Raw genomic sequence first — 16,550 nt, 5'->3', positions numbered from 1 at the left:
TGCTCTGGACTTCATCCTCCTCCCCCGTATGGAGTCATCTCCCACCCAACCTGGGCAGAGATAATATGAACCCAGTCACCAACACAAGACTCAAGTACAAATTCACCTTTACTCAGTTCTAGACAAGAGCCCCCATGCTGGAGGCGGCTTCACTGACCCCCTTGGCTTGTGGCTTTCAGGATTCAGACCCTTTCACTCGGTCCCAAGATGCTCTTTCCCCTTCTGCCTCCTCTGCTGCCTGCAGCTCCCCAGGGCCAGGGGAGGAGATGGTTGTACAGGGCAGACCAGCCCCTCACCCCACTCTGCCCCTTGGCACCCCAGTTTCTCCCTCCCATTCACGCCTTGACGTCAGGGCCCGTGGGTGCAAAGCCGACGGGCTGGTAGCCTGGCTTGTCATCCCGCTTGCGGTAGTACATCCGCGTCAGCACTGCCAGGAGGAAGGTCTGTGGGATCAACAGCTGCAAGTTCATCTCTGGAAAAGCAGAAGGGTCATTTGAAGCTGCCACCTTCCACCGTGCCCCCTCCCCACGCCGCACCATGTGACAGAGGGGCCCAGCCAGGAGCACAGGATGCCATTCCCCGTCTCCCGACTTACGCTGCGATCTGGCCTTGGAGGAGAAGGGCGGCGAGCAGGCGATGCTGCCATTGTTGGCCAGGATGCTGAAGATGGCAGGCTGCAGTGCCGTCAGGACGAGGAGGAGCTGCAACCACCAACACCACAAGTGGTGGGGGCTGCACCACTGCCAGGATCCCACCCTTCACCTTTCCCTCTGTCCTGCAGCCAGATCGGGCTCTCTCCCAGTGGTGGCTCCTGTCCCACCATCTTCCCCCATGCCACCTCATCCCATCTGTGCTGCAGGAGGGGGCTGGGCAGGATAGGGGCTCACCTGGAAACAGGTGAACTTGCCCCGGATGTTCTGTTCAGCCAGGTGTTGGCGGGCCTGCCGGAAGAGGATGCCCAGGGCCCACAGCCCGAAGATGGTAGAGGCACCAACCAAGGTGTTGATCCAGAGGGCCACACTCTCTGCCGAAATCTGTAGGGGCAGCACACAGAATATATTCCTGGGCTGACAAAGCTGCTGGGAAAGGTGAGAGCAGGTGGAGGCTCCCTGTCTAGGACATTGCCCTGCCCATCCCTGTGCCCTGGCACTCACGTCAGCAGGGTTATAATTCCCATCGGTGTGCAGGACCAGCCCCAGGAAGACAGCAACTGCCCTGCAGAAGGCATACTGGAAAGTCCCCAGCATCATCAGTTTAAGCTTTTTCCTGGCATGGACAGAAAGACCAATAGCACTCTGAGGTCCCCAAGCCCCTGCCCAGGGACTTCTCTTCAGCCCAGCAGAAGCAGGGGCTGAAAGCCCTCCCCAGGGGCAGGGGTTTATCCCAGCTCTCCCTCACCTGTTCATGGTGATTTTGGGCAGGCAAGGGCAGCAGCAGCAGCAGGGCCCAGTGCTGACCACCATGGGCACATCCTCCAGGGTGCTGAGCACTGCCTCCTTCCCCCCAAAGCCCTCTACCATGACCTTCATCATGAGGCAGAAGCAGATGGCAAAGTACCTGAGGAGGAGGGGGAGGAGGAAGGCAAGTTAAGCCCCATGGGCTTCACAGTGCCCCTGCCCTGGGGTGGGTGATACTCACGTCGTGGTAGCCATCTCCACCACCATCGTGGAGCGTGGGAACCACAGTCCAAAGCAGCTGACCACAGACACAACCTGGGGGAACACGAGCTTGGCACACTGACACTGCCCCCTCCTGTGGGCTGGCACCCCTTGGGTGGCCCTGGCCAGCCGGGGTGATGCCCCCACCACCACCCCAAACCCGAGCTCACCGTAGGGGCCGAGCTGCTCCAGCGAAGGGTCTTCATCTTGATGGGGCAGCGGATCTTGTGGGTGAGGTAGAAAGCCTGTTCCACAAAGATCGTGACCGACAGCAGCGTCATGATGGTGCAGAGGCCCATGATGGTGAGTTGGGTCGTGTCCAGCTCTGCCAGGGAGGGGGGAGAAGCCATCTTCATCCTGTCCTGTCCCTCCTGGGGCTCTACTGCAGAGAGCTGCACCCCAACCCACCACCCCACAGGTTTGGGAAGCTCTGCCACACCGTGCACGTCTCACTGTGCCAGAGCTGGCACTTCTGACCTGCTGCTCCCTGTCCCCTGTCACCTGCCCCAGTGCTGACCCGTCCTGGGCCATCCCCATCCCTGCAGGCAGGACTGTGGGATGGGAGGCTAAGACCCTGGCAGCACCACGCTGCCTCCCCCTTCCTTGGGGCTGCTCCTTGCTTGCAGCTGCTACAGCCATCCCACCACCTTCATCCCTTGTTGCTCCTGCCAGCAACAAGAGGAGGGTGTCCCCAACCCTGTCCCCCCACCTACGGTGCACCAGTTGCCGGGAGGTGGGTGGCAGGGAAAAGCAGGCTACTGGCACGCTGTAGTTCCTGATCAGCATCTCCACCAAAGTGTGGGAGAACCTGTGGAGCAGAAGGGAGTGCTGCACAGACCCACAAGGACACGGGGACGCCCAGCCCTGCAGGGTCCCTGCAGTCCCCTGGCTGACTTGCCTCACCCACAAGTGACTCCCTTCCTTAGCAGATGGAATAATCCAAAATTCTGCTGCAAAAAGTTAGATTTGCCTGGCTGAAAAGCAGCATGGGGGGCTCCAGCACCCACCTGGGGTCATCTGCCAGCTCGAAGGTCGGATCCATCCTGCTCTGCTCTCTCCGGCTCGGTCCCAGTGGCTGTGGGGCTGCTCGTCACCGCCTGCCTCAGCTCCCCTCGCCGGCCCACGGGGTCAGAGTCCCCAGGGCAGGGACCGTGGGCGGACGCCGCGCCTCGTTCCAGTTTAACCAGAGCCTCCCGTGCTCTCCTTCCTCTCCCGCTGCTGCAGCCACCCTTTTGGTGTCCCGGCCCACAGAGAGCCTCGGCCGCCCGGTTATCGACCCAGGGACCGGGAAGGCGACTGTCACCCGTGCCGGCAGTCCTGCGTGTCCCAGGACACCTGTGCTGGGGTGACACTGCTGCATATCCCCAAGGGCAGCCCAGAAATGGGCTGGTGGTGCCATGGAGGGTCCAGGACGTGTCCTTCTGTCCCCTCAGCAGCGGTGGCAGAGTAGGAGGTGATGCCACAGGGCGGTGGGAAGCTCACCAGCTCCTGTGCGGCTCTGCGGGCCCTGTGAGGAGTTTGTGGTGGCTCAGCTCCAGCAGCCCCGGGGCTGAGCCCTGCAGGGAGCAGCTCCCACGGCACCAGGGGGCAGGGCTGGCCCAGTGCTCAGCCCCGGCTCAGCACCCTGGCCTCTGGGGACAACAGCAGAGCCTCGGCCTGAAGAGGGGGACAGCGGGCTGGAGGTGGCACACTGAGTAGGGAGCTGAGGTGTTAGGAGCAGCGTATCCTTGTCTTAGAGGGATCTCAGCACCCTCATGGATCCCAGGGGTGTCCACGGCTCCAGGTGTCCTCCCAGCACCCCAAGGAAAATGAGTACTGGTTTGTACTGGGTCCCTTTGGAGCTCTCCACCCTTTGCCCCTCTGGCAGTGGGCTTCTGCTGAAGCCAGAGTGGCACCGGGACCCCAAATGGGTGCCCTGCATCTTGCTGTGGGAGCAGGATGCTGCCATTTTCATGGGAATGGGGTGGTGAGGTGGGGCGATGCCTCAGTTGTTATGGGAAGGGGATGGGGAGAGGAGAGTGTTGCTGTGGGGGCTCTGTGCATGTTAGAGGTGCTGCGCACACCTGGCCCTCCCCTCCCCTCAGCCCCATTAACCAAGCCCCATATCCCTGTCCCTACACACTGTACACGCTCCCTATCCTGCCCCATATGCTGTACCCCCATACTAACCTGGCACACTGCACGCTGCACAGCCAGCCCTGTGCACTCACACACACACACACACACTTACCTGACTTTGCACAAGCAAACCCCCCACAGGGGGTGACCACAGCCCTGGGTGCTCCTGGACCCCACATGGTGCAGGGACCCTATGGGGGCCCCCCCACCCAGCACCTCTGTGCCACACCAGTATCACCACCAGTGTCTGGCGGTCACTGCTATGTCACGGCAGGCCCGCTCTCCTGCCTCATCTACCTGGTGCTCATCCCCCTGCAGTCCATAACCACAGGCATGATCTGCACGTATCCGTGGCCCCAGGGAAACAGAGCCCTGTCCCAGCACGCACGCACACGTGCTGCACAGTGTGCTGTGCACACAGGCTGTGCAGGAGCCTGTTCCCCTGCCTGCACACAGCCCTGGGGCCAGCAACACCCATGGGTGCCCACTGCAGGGGGGCACACAGTGGTCCCCTTGTCCAGCACACCTGGGTCTGTCTGTCCCTGACTCTGCTCTAGCACCATCATGACCCTCCTTGTCACTGAGGTAGCACCAAAGCATGACTGAGCCCTGGGTCCTCTGCGTTCCCCAAGCACAGCACACCCCGAGGTGCCAGGTATGGCTGTGGGGCATGGATCATCCTGCCAACCTGAGATGGGGATGCAGGACATGACTGGACTCCAAGCTCAGAGCAGGGGGGCAGCCCCACATATTGATGCTCTGCATGAGCTGGTCCCACCATGCATGCACACACATGCAAGGAGGTTTCCATCATTGCACACGCTCCCCTCTCCATCCTGTCTTGGTGCTGGATGCACCGGTGACACCAGCAGCACTGACCCACCTCCACCAAGCCCCCAGCCCCATCACCCTGCCCAAGACCACCCCATCCCACCCTGCATGGGGCCAGGACACATCCACACACCATCACACCATCCTGCTGTGGACACGACCCCAGAGCTGTCCCCTGGGGACATGGAGGGCTCTCACCCCTGCAGTTCATGGCACTGAGCCCTCGCTGCCCCAGCAGGACAGGACGTGCCTCCAAATTGCCTGCTTCGACCTGTCCCGGGAGCTGGTGGAGATAGGTGTGGAGAGGGGGGACGCAGAGGGATGGGGGAGGCCAGGATCCCCCCAACTTCTTATTTACTGCAGCCCCTACCTATGCTTGGTGGAGGGCACTGTCCGTGGAGGAGCTTCCAACACCACCCCCTCCCCACCCATCCGCTCCTGGAAACGGTGAGAGGGTCCTTGTGCTGCCCACGGGAAGGTTCCCAGACCGTCTCTGCCACCGTGGTCGGGTGAGTCCTGGAACTCGGCACCGCGCTCTCGGCTGACCCTCTGCCTCCCGAAATGTGCCGCGTCCCCTGCCGTCTGTGGTTATAACTGCACCGAAAGGGGAAGCAGTACTCAGCTGGTTGAAAGCTTCTGTTGTGGTGGTGGTGTTCATTCTGTTTTGTTCTATATATATATTTTAGTAAAGAACTGTAATTCTTTGTTCTACATTTTTGCCTGAGAGCCTCTTAGTTTCGAAGGATAATAATTTGGAGGGAGGGGTCTTCTTTCCATTCCAGTCAGGTTACTGCCTTCCTTGGTAGACATTTGTCTTTTTAAACCAAGACAACCAGTCAGCCTTCTCCACACAGGCTGCTAACACGGCCAAAAGGTGGCAGGATGGGCAGGAGCCAACAGGTGAGCATCCTCTGGCATGGGCAAAAGTGGGGGGCAACAGATAGATCAGGCTCCCACCAACTCGACCTCAGCCCCAGACTCCCAGGATGCCCCTGGGCAGAGCAGCCCCAGTATAGGGAGCCCCTTTCCTGCCAAAAATCCCTTCATCAGAGAGGGAAAAAGGAGCACTGAGACGGGAGCCATACACCTACCAACCCAGGGCAGGAGTGGTTTGAAGGCCCACGGCTCCCTCAGAATGGAGGTGGCTGTTTTGCCCTGAGAAGCTGTCGGAGAAACCAGCAGCAGTGGTGGAAAATCTCCCCATTTGCTTGATTAGCTCTTTTATTCTAAACAAAACTCTTTGACCACTGAAACTCTGCCCCCAAAAAATAGTCAAGCAGACCCTCTTGGCATGCCAGCATCGCCCACGCTGCTGCTGTGTCAGCATTCCCCAATACTTGGAAAATCCCTTGAAATGCAAATATTTGCATGGGTTTTTATACAGTTTTCCACCCATTTCTAATTCCCTGTGGTTATGGCCAGAGGAGCTGACCTTGGTGGGCGCAGCAGGCTCCCAGCCAACCATCTCCAGCTTCCCCATGGCCAGGACATGTCAGGGCATGCAGATCCTGCTGGCAGTCATAAGGCTGCTGCCACCATCTGCCTTCAATGCCCCACCACAACCCACAACCTCCCAGTGCGATGGCCTTGGCTGGACCCCTGCAAATCCATCAGCGTCACAGCACAGGACTGGAGAGGGGTCCCGGACCTTCGACCATCCCCCTGCAATGGTCAGCGTGGGGAAGTGACAATGCCCCCGGCCCCAGCACAGCAGGAATGGGGCCGGCTCCCCTCAGCCCTGGGTCTGGAGCTGCCCACTGATAGGGATGGCAGGGAGCCCTGCCCATGGATGGCCCGCAGATAAGGCCCAGGTGCTCCCCACCGATTGCCCTCGGAGGCAGCTGGTGGGGTGGGAGCTGCTGTCCCTGGGAGATATGGTGAGGAGGGAGCATTGAGCAAGGAGGGCAGGGGGGCTATTACAGGGGTACGACACACCAAGCCCCTGTAGGTCCCCTTCTCTGGGGACAAAGGCACCCTGAGTGCCCTGACAGCCCAGCTGGTGTGGGACAACATGTAGAGCCCCTGGCAGAGCAATAGCTCCCATCAAATCCTACCCTTCCCAGTGGCAACCAGTCTCTCTGACACTGGAAAACATCTCCCAGTGCCCTGCAAACCCACAGCACTGCATCACGGCTCACTGCAAGGCAGGGTCAAGGACCCCACCATGCCTCAGCTTCCCCATCTCTAAAATGGGGCATGAGGGCATAGAGGGCTCAGTTTCTCAGTGCTCTGATGCCTGCGGAGAGAACCATGCCAGGTGTTATTTATAGACTGAGTTGGCATTTCAGATGGGGACAGGCCCTGAGAGCCAGCCAGCTGCCTCCAGTCTCTGCCTCAAGGTCACCAGGAGAAATGCTGGCCTTGGAGGGGCTTGGGGTAGGAGTCTTGCTGGCCTCAGCCTTTCCCTTCTGTGAAGGGAAAATCCCCTTCTGCCAGCATGAGGCAGTAAGGATCATTCCCACTAAATACACCCGCTCCTGAGCCTCCTGCCTGGCCATGGGTGATGGGACACGCCAGTGAGGTGGCTGTGATGGGGGAACGAGACCGGAGGTGTGCAGGAGGAGTGCAAGGGAGAGCTGGGGATTTTTGCTAACCAGAAGAGCACACTGTTTCACAGAAAATCCAGCCCCCGGATGTCTCAACTTCTTGAGAGGCAGAAGTGATGCAGAGGGTGTGTGAGCAAGATCCTCCCATGCCCTGCTCCCTGCCAGCTCTGACTCTCAGAAATACTGCCCAGCCACGGCCATGGGACCAGCTCCTGTGCACAGCCCTGATGACACTGCCAGGGACCCTCCTGTTCCTTCCCCAGACAGAGCTGGATACTACCATGGATGCTCCCACCCTGACCAGGCTCCTGTGCTGCCAGGTTGGAACAACCAGGGCATCACTGTGTCTGTCCCAGAGCACTTAGAGGGGTGACCCCCAGGGAACTGGCTTGCAGATCCTCAGCAGCCAAACTGCAGTCCAGGTCAGCAAGATGCCTCTTCCCAAAACTGCTGAGACTGTTTGACTATGTACATGGAAAACCCACACATAATGTATACACACACATCTATAAATATGTATGTGACTTTCTATACTGTCTAAGATCTTGTATAGTGGATATAAACTGCGATGAGCTGGGATGGGTGTGCCCCCAGGAGTGGAACATCTTGTCCTCACAGGCTTGCTTATCGCCCAAGCCGTAGCCTCAATCACGCTTCCAAACCACTGCTCCCAGGGCACTGGCCCTGCTGCTCCCACCCAAGGGTCCCCACCAGGGACCGAAGGGGCTGCCCAGGACAGGGGGCTGTCCTTCACACTGCCCAGCACTCTGAAGGTCATCTCCCACACAGAGAAGAGGAAGAGGATGTTGGGGCTTGTCCCTGGCTTGGGAGGAAGTGGAGTACACCATGAGAAGGAAGAAGCCCAGCAGAAGCTGGAGGAAACCCTTCTCCCATCTGGATCGAGGCCATCAGAGCAGCTTTGATGGTTCCAGGCTTCTCCTCTGTTTTGAACAGAGCCTTACAGATTGGGTACCTGATAACACCCCCATCTTCTGCCCAGCCCTTCTGGCCCCCTTTCTGTTTACTTTTCCTCCCAGCAGCCCCACATCTGACGGTGCCGCGCTTGGCCAGAGCGGAAGTGACCAAGCTGTGGGGCTCAGCACGGTGAGGCCTTTGTGTCCTTCAAAGGGGACGAACAAACGGCTGGCAGTCCCCAACCCGGCTGGGGAGATCCTGTGGAAATACCACGGTCAACACCCTCAGGAGTCGCTTCCGCCCTGCTCCAACCCTTCAGGAGCAAAGAAGTGTTTTGCTGCCGTAAGGTAACGTCTGCATTTCCAGTGGGTTATCCCAGTGACATGCCACTGTTTTCTCAGAGCTGCCTCCAACCTCTGAATGAAAGGGCACCTTGTTTGAATAACAGAGGGGCTTTCTTGTGCCACAGCTACCTAAAATATTGCACGTCACTGCCGATGTTTGCTTTTGGAGAATGACTAGGTTAACACGCCCTCTGAGCGGGTTGTGAGCGTTTGCTTTGGTCAGGAGCTTTATTTTTACACCCGTCTGTCTCTTGCAAGAAGCTTGCAGGTGAAAATGCTGAGGCTTTAAAAAGTCCTGCCTCAGACAGACAAATATTTTCGCAGAGAGCCAGCAGAGACACAGCATGTTTGTGGAAGGCGGGTGGTGCTTCCCTGATGGCCCTGAGCCCTCCCGGCTCCATAACACCAACCCACCAGCCTCAGCCACCCCACGGTGACCACAATGGCCTGGGTCAGGCACAGGGAGCAGTCCACTCGCTGGGGGAAAGCCTTCAGCCCTTTGTGAGACTTCTTCAGCTGTCCCCAAGTGATGCTGCCTCCCACTGCAGGTGGGAAAGCATCCGGAGTGCAGCTCAAAAGGAACCAAGAAAAACACCTCCCTTCCCTTCCTGTTACCAGTGCCAGATCCACACCAGGGTGCCATGCAAGCACTTCCACCCACTGCCTGCTCACTCTTGCTTTGTCAGGGGAGGAGGCAGAGAGGTGGGAGGGGATGGACATGCCCAGAGAGGTGTGGGCACACACATGGGTGCTCATGTTCACGTGGATAGGGGCGTACATGTGGACGTACGTGTGTGTGTGCCCAAACTTGACATGTAGATGTGTGAGTACACATGGTTTTGTCCATCCTGGCTGCGAGCACAGCACCCTATGGCACCCTACAAGGTGCATGGAGCTGAGGGTGGCAGAGGCCTAGAATCACCAGCTCTTGCTGACAGCAAAGCAATACTCAGCCCTAGCCAAGCCTCTCTTCTGGGTATCACTTCTTCCCCCAAGTCCCTTCTGAGGGATAAAGCAAAGAGACAAGGTGTTTCACCCCCAGTCTCCAATCATGAAGAAGAGAAGGGAGGGCTGGGGCAGCTCTAGGAGAAATGCACATTGCCCTGGGCCCCTTTACCCTTTTTGCATCATGGAGTAACAAATAAAACCTCCGAATTCACACCTGCCATAAAAGCCACCAGGACATGCACAGGCAAAGAAAGGTGCTTTCTCCAGAGAGGGGTAATCATACCCAACAAACCCCACAAAGGCATGTGGCCGAGGAGGGAGCTGGGATGGGTGCCTGCACCAGCACAGCGGGCTCAGCAGCCCCTGGGGCAGTTCTCGTGGACATACTGAGCCAAGCAGAGCTAAAGGACAGGTTGGTGCTGAAAACAGTCCCTGCTGACCATTCCTTTATGACCAGAGATGACTAACAGCCAGGGGGTAAAAACAAATACCAGGCTGCTCTTCACTGGGGAAGCAGAGAAGAGAGCAGGGGAAGTTGTTTTAATTGGTTTGACTGGGGAGTTTTTTTAGCTGCAGCAAAGACTTTGACTTTCAGGCCACATTGCGACAAAAATACAATCTGACATATTTTTTTTCCCCTAGGGTAAAGTTAGCTTTTCCCACCAAGCAGGGGCCTGCCCTGCTGTGTGTGCATCCAAAAGGATGCCCGCCAAAAAAGGGGGTGATGAGCAAGGTTGTGCCTCCACATAGCCCATCGTGGACCTTTGCCTTTGACACCCCGTCCCTTGGAAGGGCACGTGGGGGGACAGGAGGCTGTTGCAGGGCAGACCAGTGGTGATGGGAAGGTCAGCAATTTGGCTGAGGCACAGGGCTGGTTATCTCTTGTTTCCAAGAGCTGGAGAGTCATAGCCCTTCTCCAAGTACACATATCCTGGGAGATTTGCCCTTGCAGGACTGGCCTGCTTCACATGTCCCAGGGAAAACCATACCAGACTCATGTTTATATCATCCTGCTGCCTGCCTGTGCCCAGCGACAGGGGCTGGCTGCAAACTGCAGGTTTCAGCTCAGCCTCTGGGACCCCACAACAGCCAAAGGGAAAGGCATGAGACCCCCAGAGCCATGTCAGGCACCCGAGTGCCAAAAGCATCCCAAGCCCTCTGGCTGCCATAGCCAGATCGAGCTCCCCTGGTTTGAGCATCACATCTCACCCTCTGCTCCTTAAATAAACCTACAAGGACCCTGGCACCACCTGGGTCCCCATGGCACAAAGCTGGCACACAGGCAGCCAGGGGCAGGTGTTGAAGAGCGCAGAGAAGGGGCAATTAGCAGGTAGGAAGAAAGCTCCCACTCTCCCTGCTCAACCCTGCTGCACTAATCCCACCCCAATTAAAGCCCTCCCTTTGCTTTCAGATATTGCTGTGAGACATTAATCCACCCAAAAAAAGGCATTTCCAGCAGGCCAACAAGACAAAGCCAAATCTCAGTTTGCAAAGGCTTCAGCACCTGCCTGGGAGTGTTTAATTACCCTGACAATGGTATCAAGAGCAGAAGGGCCATGAGAGCCCTGCAATCACAAATCCACAAAGGAGACACCGGCTTTGCCTGCTGCTCCCACACGCCTGGGGCCAGTGCCTGCAGGCTGCAGCTACTTCCCAAAGAGCAGAACCATCATCCAGGCCTCCTAGGGACACGTTTTTTCCCCACAGAGCCTCCAATACTGCACAGGGTACTGGCTTCTTTATGTTGTGGTTTTCCTTTGTCCTCTGGGCTGCTCTTTTGCCAATAAATGCACTTTATAAAAACACAAAGCAGTGGACAGTTCTAATCTCCTGAGTCAACATGTACCCTTATCGCAGAGGGTGGTTCCCACTGAGCAGGCTCAGGCTGTCCTTTATCCAAAAGCAGCAGTGTGCACACACTGCAGAGCAAATCAGAGGCAAAACTTTCCCGGGCTTTCCAGGCTCTTCTGGGAGCCCAGGAGGGAGCAGACAGGGACTCTTGCAGGACTGGATCCTGCTAGAGACGTACATCAGGTACTGCAGGACCCTGTCAGGCAGGCACATATCCGGCATACCAAGCAGATCCCTCCCACCATATCTTTATGTCTTTTCCTGGCTCTGTCCAGGCATTGTGCAGAGTTGTTTCTGAGGCTGTTAGGTAAAAGTCACTTTCCTTCTGGCCACATGTGCTTCTTGACTGAAACACCACAAATTTTAGATGGTATGTCTGGCTTTCTAGGATTCAAACCACCTAGAAGGGAAAAACCCCAACAGCCCCCAGCTGTGGCAACTGCTGATTCAAGGGAAGTCCATGTAAAGTTGCACACAAAGCACTTTGCAAATGGAATGTGTATCTGGAGGTGCACTGAAGGAGGAGAGAGGAGTGTGCTGCACTCCAGATACAGATCAGCAAGAGCCAGAACAAAGCAGGACCAAGGAAATTCATGAGAAACCCATGATCTGGAGGCAGAGACACTCAGGACTGTGTCCCAGTTCTTGTGTCTGTGCTCTCCCTGCTGCTTTTTTTCCCTTTCCGCTTCCCACCACTCAAACCCTCTTCCCCTTGTGCCGACACAATGCCGGGGCCAGGTCCATGGGTAGCCATCAAACACACGGGCTTTTTCTACAGCGCAGAGAGAAACAGACCTTTGATGTGCCCCAGGGCGGCCACGCTGTGTCCCCTTGCTTTTCAAAGGCCGATCCTTAGCTATTGTACTCACGTCCTGAGCTTATTTGTACACTTGTCGGAGGCCCCCAGCCCCGCGGCCCCCCTGCCGCAGCCACAGCCACCCTGACCACCAGATAAAAGCAGCCAGGCAGAGTTTGCTATCAGCAGGGACAAACGGCACAGTCCCGTGGTGCAGCCAAGATAGTGGGAGCTTTGCCGGGCTGACCCTGCGCTGTTAAAGGCTCCAGGTCAACAACAGCCCCTGCTAGATCTCCACTGGACACAGCTGCCCACCACAGGGCTGCTGGGCCACTTTGTCTGTTGGTAGGACTGGTATCAACCCCATGCACACCAAGGAATGTCCTTGTGATTCTGCTCTCCCCCTTGGCTGCACCTGGGGAGGGTCAGCACCTTGCCAAAAGATGTAACTGCCAGGTGGGAAGCAACGCTAAAGCCTTGCTCTTTGCTCATTGCTTCATCTTCCTGTGTCCTCTGGGCAGGTCTAAAGCTAGGTAACAGTCCACCCTTCTCCCTGTAAGCAGGGTAGGGTCATGCAAGGAGCACAGAGGTGTCCCCAGGAATTTGGGGGTTAAAATCCCAGTGAAAACCAGTCTTTGCAAGCAAGGAAGCCCTGTTAAAAGAGCCAAATTGTTTTAGTCCCACTGGGGCAGTGTCCAAGCGTGAGCCTCTCTGTTGGGCCTCCATGCCAGCCCCAGGCAAGCAGAGCAGCAATAATGAGCATCACCACATCCATGTCCCTTGTTGTGTGATGGGAGAGATGGGGAGATGAGCCTCCTCGCTGTGCAAGGAGGCAAAAAAAATCTATCTTTGGTCTTTGAAGAGGAGGTCCAGCTCTTGCAGCAGGTGCCTTCCAGGTCTGCACCTTCATAGGAACAAGAGCCTGCTCTACCCTTGGCCCCACATCTCTCCTCCAGGTGCTCAGCGCCTGTTTCCTCTCCAGCTAACAGGAGGGAGCACCAGGCCAGCTATGGACAATGAGGACAGCCAAGCCAGACTCAGGTGCTTCCCCAGGAAGGATGTAAAGACAGATGTTTGAAGGAACGACAGCACTGCCTCAGCTCTCAGTGTTACCTGCTGTGTTTCCACGCTCTCAAGTGCCTTTTTCCTTGCCTCCTCCACAGCCCCTTTGCTACAGGAGAAGAGGTAACATATCCTCTTCCACATGCCAGTGACTGCCACAGCAGCAAAGGCCAAAACCACATGGTCTTCTAGAGGATGGGGATATTTGTGGTGTTGTGAAATTCGTGGAGGTCGAACTGGCTTGGGGAGACAGAAGCAGAGAGGGCAGGCTATCCTGGGAGCCATGCTTGCCAGCCCTAATCTGGAGGGAGAGGGGTTGCAGCATGGCTGACACTCCAAAAGCCCAGATTCCACACATCCCTTCTGGGACATAATAGCTGATTGCACCCCGGTGCAACCCACGAGTTGAGTAGGGAGCACAGACATTGTATCCCTCAAATCTGCTCCCAGGAAGGCTGGAGCTGGCACTTTTCAGAGTGGCTGTCGTCCAGAGGAAGCAATTGACAAGATCAAAGTCTTTCTTTTGTCCCCAGATGCCTGTTCCCTGCCTGGCCCTGAACCCTGAGGTGCCTGGAATGCCCCACAGCCCCTGTTGGGCAGAGTGCACAGCCCACAGGAGCCCTATAAATACCTCCCACAACATGGGCCACTGCATCTCCTACAACACTTGGCCTCAGCACAACAGCACGTCCAACTTAACACCACGCTCCAGCACCTGGTTCTTGGCTTTTCCACCCCTTCTAGACTGAAGAGCCATGTTAGTCGCAGTATTTCTTGCCATAAAAGTGTTTAAGTCACCTCCCAACACCGTTTTTGATAAGCTGCTTGCAAAGCAGCTTTTAACTGCATTTTAACTGCCTTAACATGGGTGGGACAACTGGTCACACGAGGGTCAGCCAGCTGCAAAACTGAAGTGAAACTGTATGTTCCTTCCCATATTTTGATCTCATGTTTCAGCATTAATCCCATAGGAAGGACATTGTCACATCATGGGGTAGTGCATAAAAGAATGTGGAGTCATTTGAGTTGAGTCAGGGGACTCACAAGCCTCCTAGGAGTTCAGAGGAAACAGGGACAAACATCTCCTAAAATAACCGAGCCCAGACGCAATGAGGAGGAACAGCCTGATGCTCGGATGACAGACCAGAAGTCACTGATCCTACATCCTCTTTCCTCCTCAACCATTTCCCATCTCTGGCTATCTCTGCTCCTTGCAAAGATTTTTGTCTGAGCAGGGCAGCCTGAGCACCTGGGCTCAGCATCACAGCAGTACAGGCACAACTGTGTGAACTACACAGGTGCCAGGCCTGAGGGAGGTGGCATCAGCCACCAAGTGCCAGTAGCCAGCTGACTCTCACTCCCTGCCTGCAAGGTGAAGGGTGCTCCACTGCTCACGGGTACCATGCTGCTTTTGAAGAACCCTCATTTTAATGTATTTCACTGCCAACACCAGCTGGGGTGCAAAAATATCAGAGTTTCTAAAATGTCAGCTTTCTTATCTTTTTCCTGGCAGGTGTAGAAATGGGGAACTGACAACTGAGCACGCACGCATTGTGAGAGGGAATGGAAAACACCTGCAGCAAGCGTCTGTCAGGGCAGGTCGGAGCTGGCATAGCATGGCACACGGCACCTCCCCTGCTACCTGGAAGGGCGGCCCAGCAGATAGATGCCACAGAAAGGAATAAATCAAACTGCTGTTGCTTTCCTTATGTGGATTGCAGCATTGCTCCAGGGAATGTTCCTCCTCCAGCGGGACCTCGGTGTGGAATTGCTGCTCTGCTCAGCAGCGCTGGTGGGTGGTGATTGCAGCCCTGGCACAGTGTGCCCAGCCAGCATGCACCAGTAAAGGTGCTACCAGAAGGTGAGGGCTTGGAGGGGGAAGCCCAGGAGGAGCACAAAAAACTGAGCAGAGCTTGGACAGTTTTCCTCAGGTTACAATTTCCTGAGCAGCAGGCCACATCCAGACCATTACACTGAGAAACTATCAGAGGATCCATCTTGCAGGACTGATCTAAACCCTTTCTGAAGCCTCTTAAGCCTTGGGCTTCCACTGAGGCACCCACCAGCAGCATGTCCCACAGGGCAGTCACACGCCGAGTGACAACAGTTTTCCCCTCCATGACTGGCATCATCACCCTGGTGAGGGATAGAGCCAGAGAAGAGAGAGCCTGGCCACTGGAGCCTGGCTCAAACCTCCTCTGGTAAGCAGAACTGACAGGTCTACCAGCATGTCTTGCCTGAGAGATGCTTTAGAGGCTTGTCTCTAGACAGCCGCAGAGAATTTCAGGTCTAGTTAATCCCCCCTTTATCAGCACAGGAATGTATTGCTTTTCACAAAACATAATCCTCTTTGCAATCATGTGTTCTGCAAAACTACAAACTTTCTGCTCCCATCCTTCTTTCCCGGGAGAGGATTTGAGGCAATAATCCAGGCCTACTGATTTATTTTTTTAATGAGCAAGGGACAAATGAGCACAGCACTGCTGAACATGCGCACACTCAAACCTTGAAGCGTTCCCTGTTCCTGGCACGCTTTTGAGTGATGCCCTGAGCTGAAGGATGGAGGCTGGAAGCAGCAACCTTCTCTCATGCTGGGCCACAGGCAGCCCATGGCCTGACATGGGCTGTTCATGCTTCTTGTGTTTATGCACTACAGGGGCTGAAACGCATAACGCCTTTCACGCTTCCCATAGTGCAAATAAAATAGCAATCTGGGTAGCCCAATACAAAGGAAAGGCAGAGACACCCTGGGTGTCTCTGCTCATTCAGACCTAAAAAGGCAGCCCTGAGCGTGCATGACTTGCTGGGACCTGAAGATGCTCAGAGCTTCCCAAGCCAGAGCAAGTCCTGTGTCTGGTTTGCACCACCCAGGGGAGGAAAATATTTTTCCTGCCCTTATCCCTCAAAATGCTGAGAGGGTGGGAATGAGGCCAAATCGTGACCTGGTCCTTCTTTTGGCTGCCGTACAAGCACCCCTTCCCACGAAGAGGTGTTAACCTCAACTCCCGCCCCGCACGGCGGGTGGTCGCTTCGCTTCCAGCCCTTCCCGTGGGGAAGCCGGGACTCAGCGGTGTGAACCAAGTGAAATACATCCACTGGGCAAGCGGCTCCTCCGCTGCACCGAGGGCATCCAAAGGCAATTTATAGAGAGCGCGGCTTCAATCTTTATAAAGAAAGCAGGTCGTAAAGAGGTGGGGGTCAGTCTCTTCTACCTCGCCTACAGGGAGGGGATGAGAAAGCTGAGAAAGCTGAGAAAGCTGACACAAGTGAAATTCAGAGTAGATATTAGAAATTTTTTTTTCACTGTTCAGGTTGTCAGGCATTGGAACAGGTTGCCCAGGCAGGTGGGGAAGTCACCTTCACCGAAGGTGCTTTATCGCAGTACTACAACCCCGTTTCAATCTTGCGGGGGGCGGGCCGGGAGCGGCGGGCGCTGCCGGGATATGGGGAGGGCGGCGCTTGGCTGCCGGGATTGGCCGAT

General features: G+C 56.2%; 1 protein-coding gene across 2 annotated transcripts; it reads right to left on the bottom strand.

The window, feature by feature from the left end:
* Positions 1 to 92: 92 nt before the first annotated feature.
* SLC51A (solute carrier family 51 alpha subunit) lies at positions 93 to 2,786 on the bottom strand. 2 transcript variants are annotated; one of them, XM_008924572.2, is made up of 9 exons: positions 2,666 to 2,786; positions 2,372 to 2,466; positions 1,829 to 1,983; positions 1,639 to 1,712; positions 1,399 to 1,557; positions 1,155 to 1,266; positions 888 to 1,034; positions 596 to 701; positions 93 to 472 (listed from the first exon to the last, which is right to left on the bottom strand). In XM_008924572.2, the coding sequence occupies exons 1-9, from the start codon at positions 2,698 to 2,700 to the stop codon at positions 336 to 338; spliced, it is 1,020 nt and encodes a 339-aa protein (XP_008922820.1). In that variant the 5' UTR covers positions 2,701 to 2,786; the 3' UTR covers positions 93 to 335. The 2 variants fall into 2 exon arrangements, with proteins under 2 accessions (XP_008922820.1, XP_017930347.1); XM_018074858.1 differs by lacking the exon at positions 2,666 to 2,786 and having other exon boundaries at positions 2,368 to 2,459.
* Positions 2,787 to 16,550: the final 13,764 nt, after the last annotated feature.

Source organism: Manacus vitellinus, unplaced genomic scaffold (assembly GCF_001715985.3).
Source record: "Manacus vitellinus isolate BGI_N305 unplaced genomic scaffold, ASM171598v3 scaffold_29_pilon, whole genome shotgun sequence".
Classification (NCBI taxonomy): Eukaryota; Metazoa; Chordata; class Aves; order Passeriformes; family Pipridae; genus Manacus; species Manacus vitellinus.
This window is presented reverse-complemented; position numbering and strand designations above follow the sequence as displayed.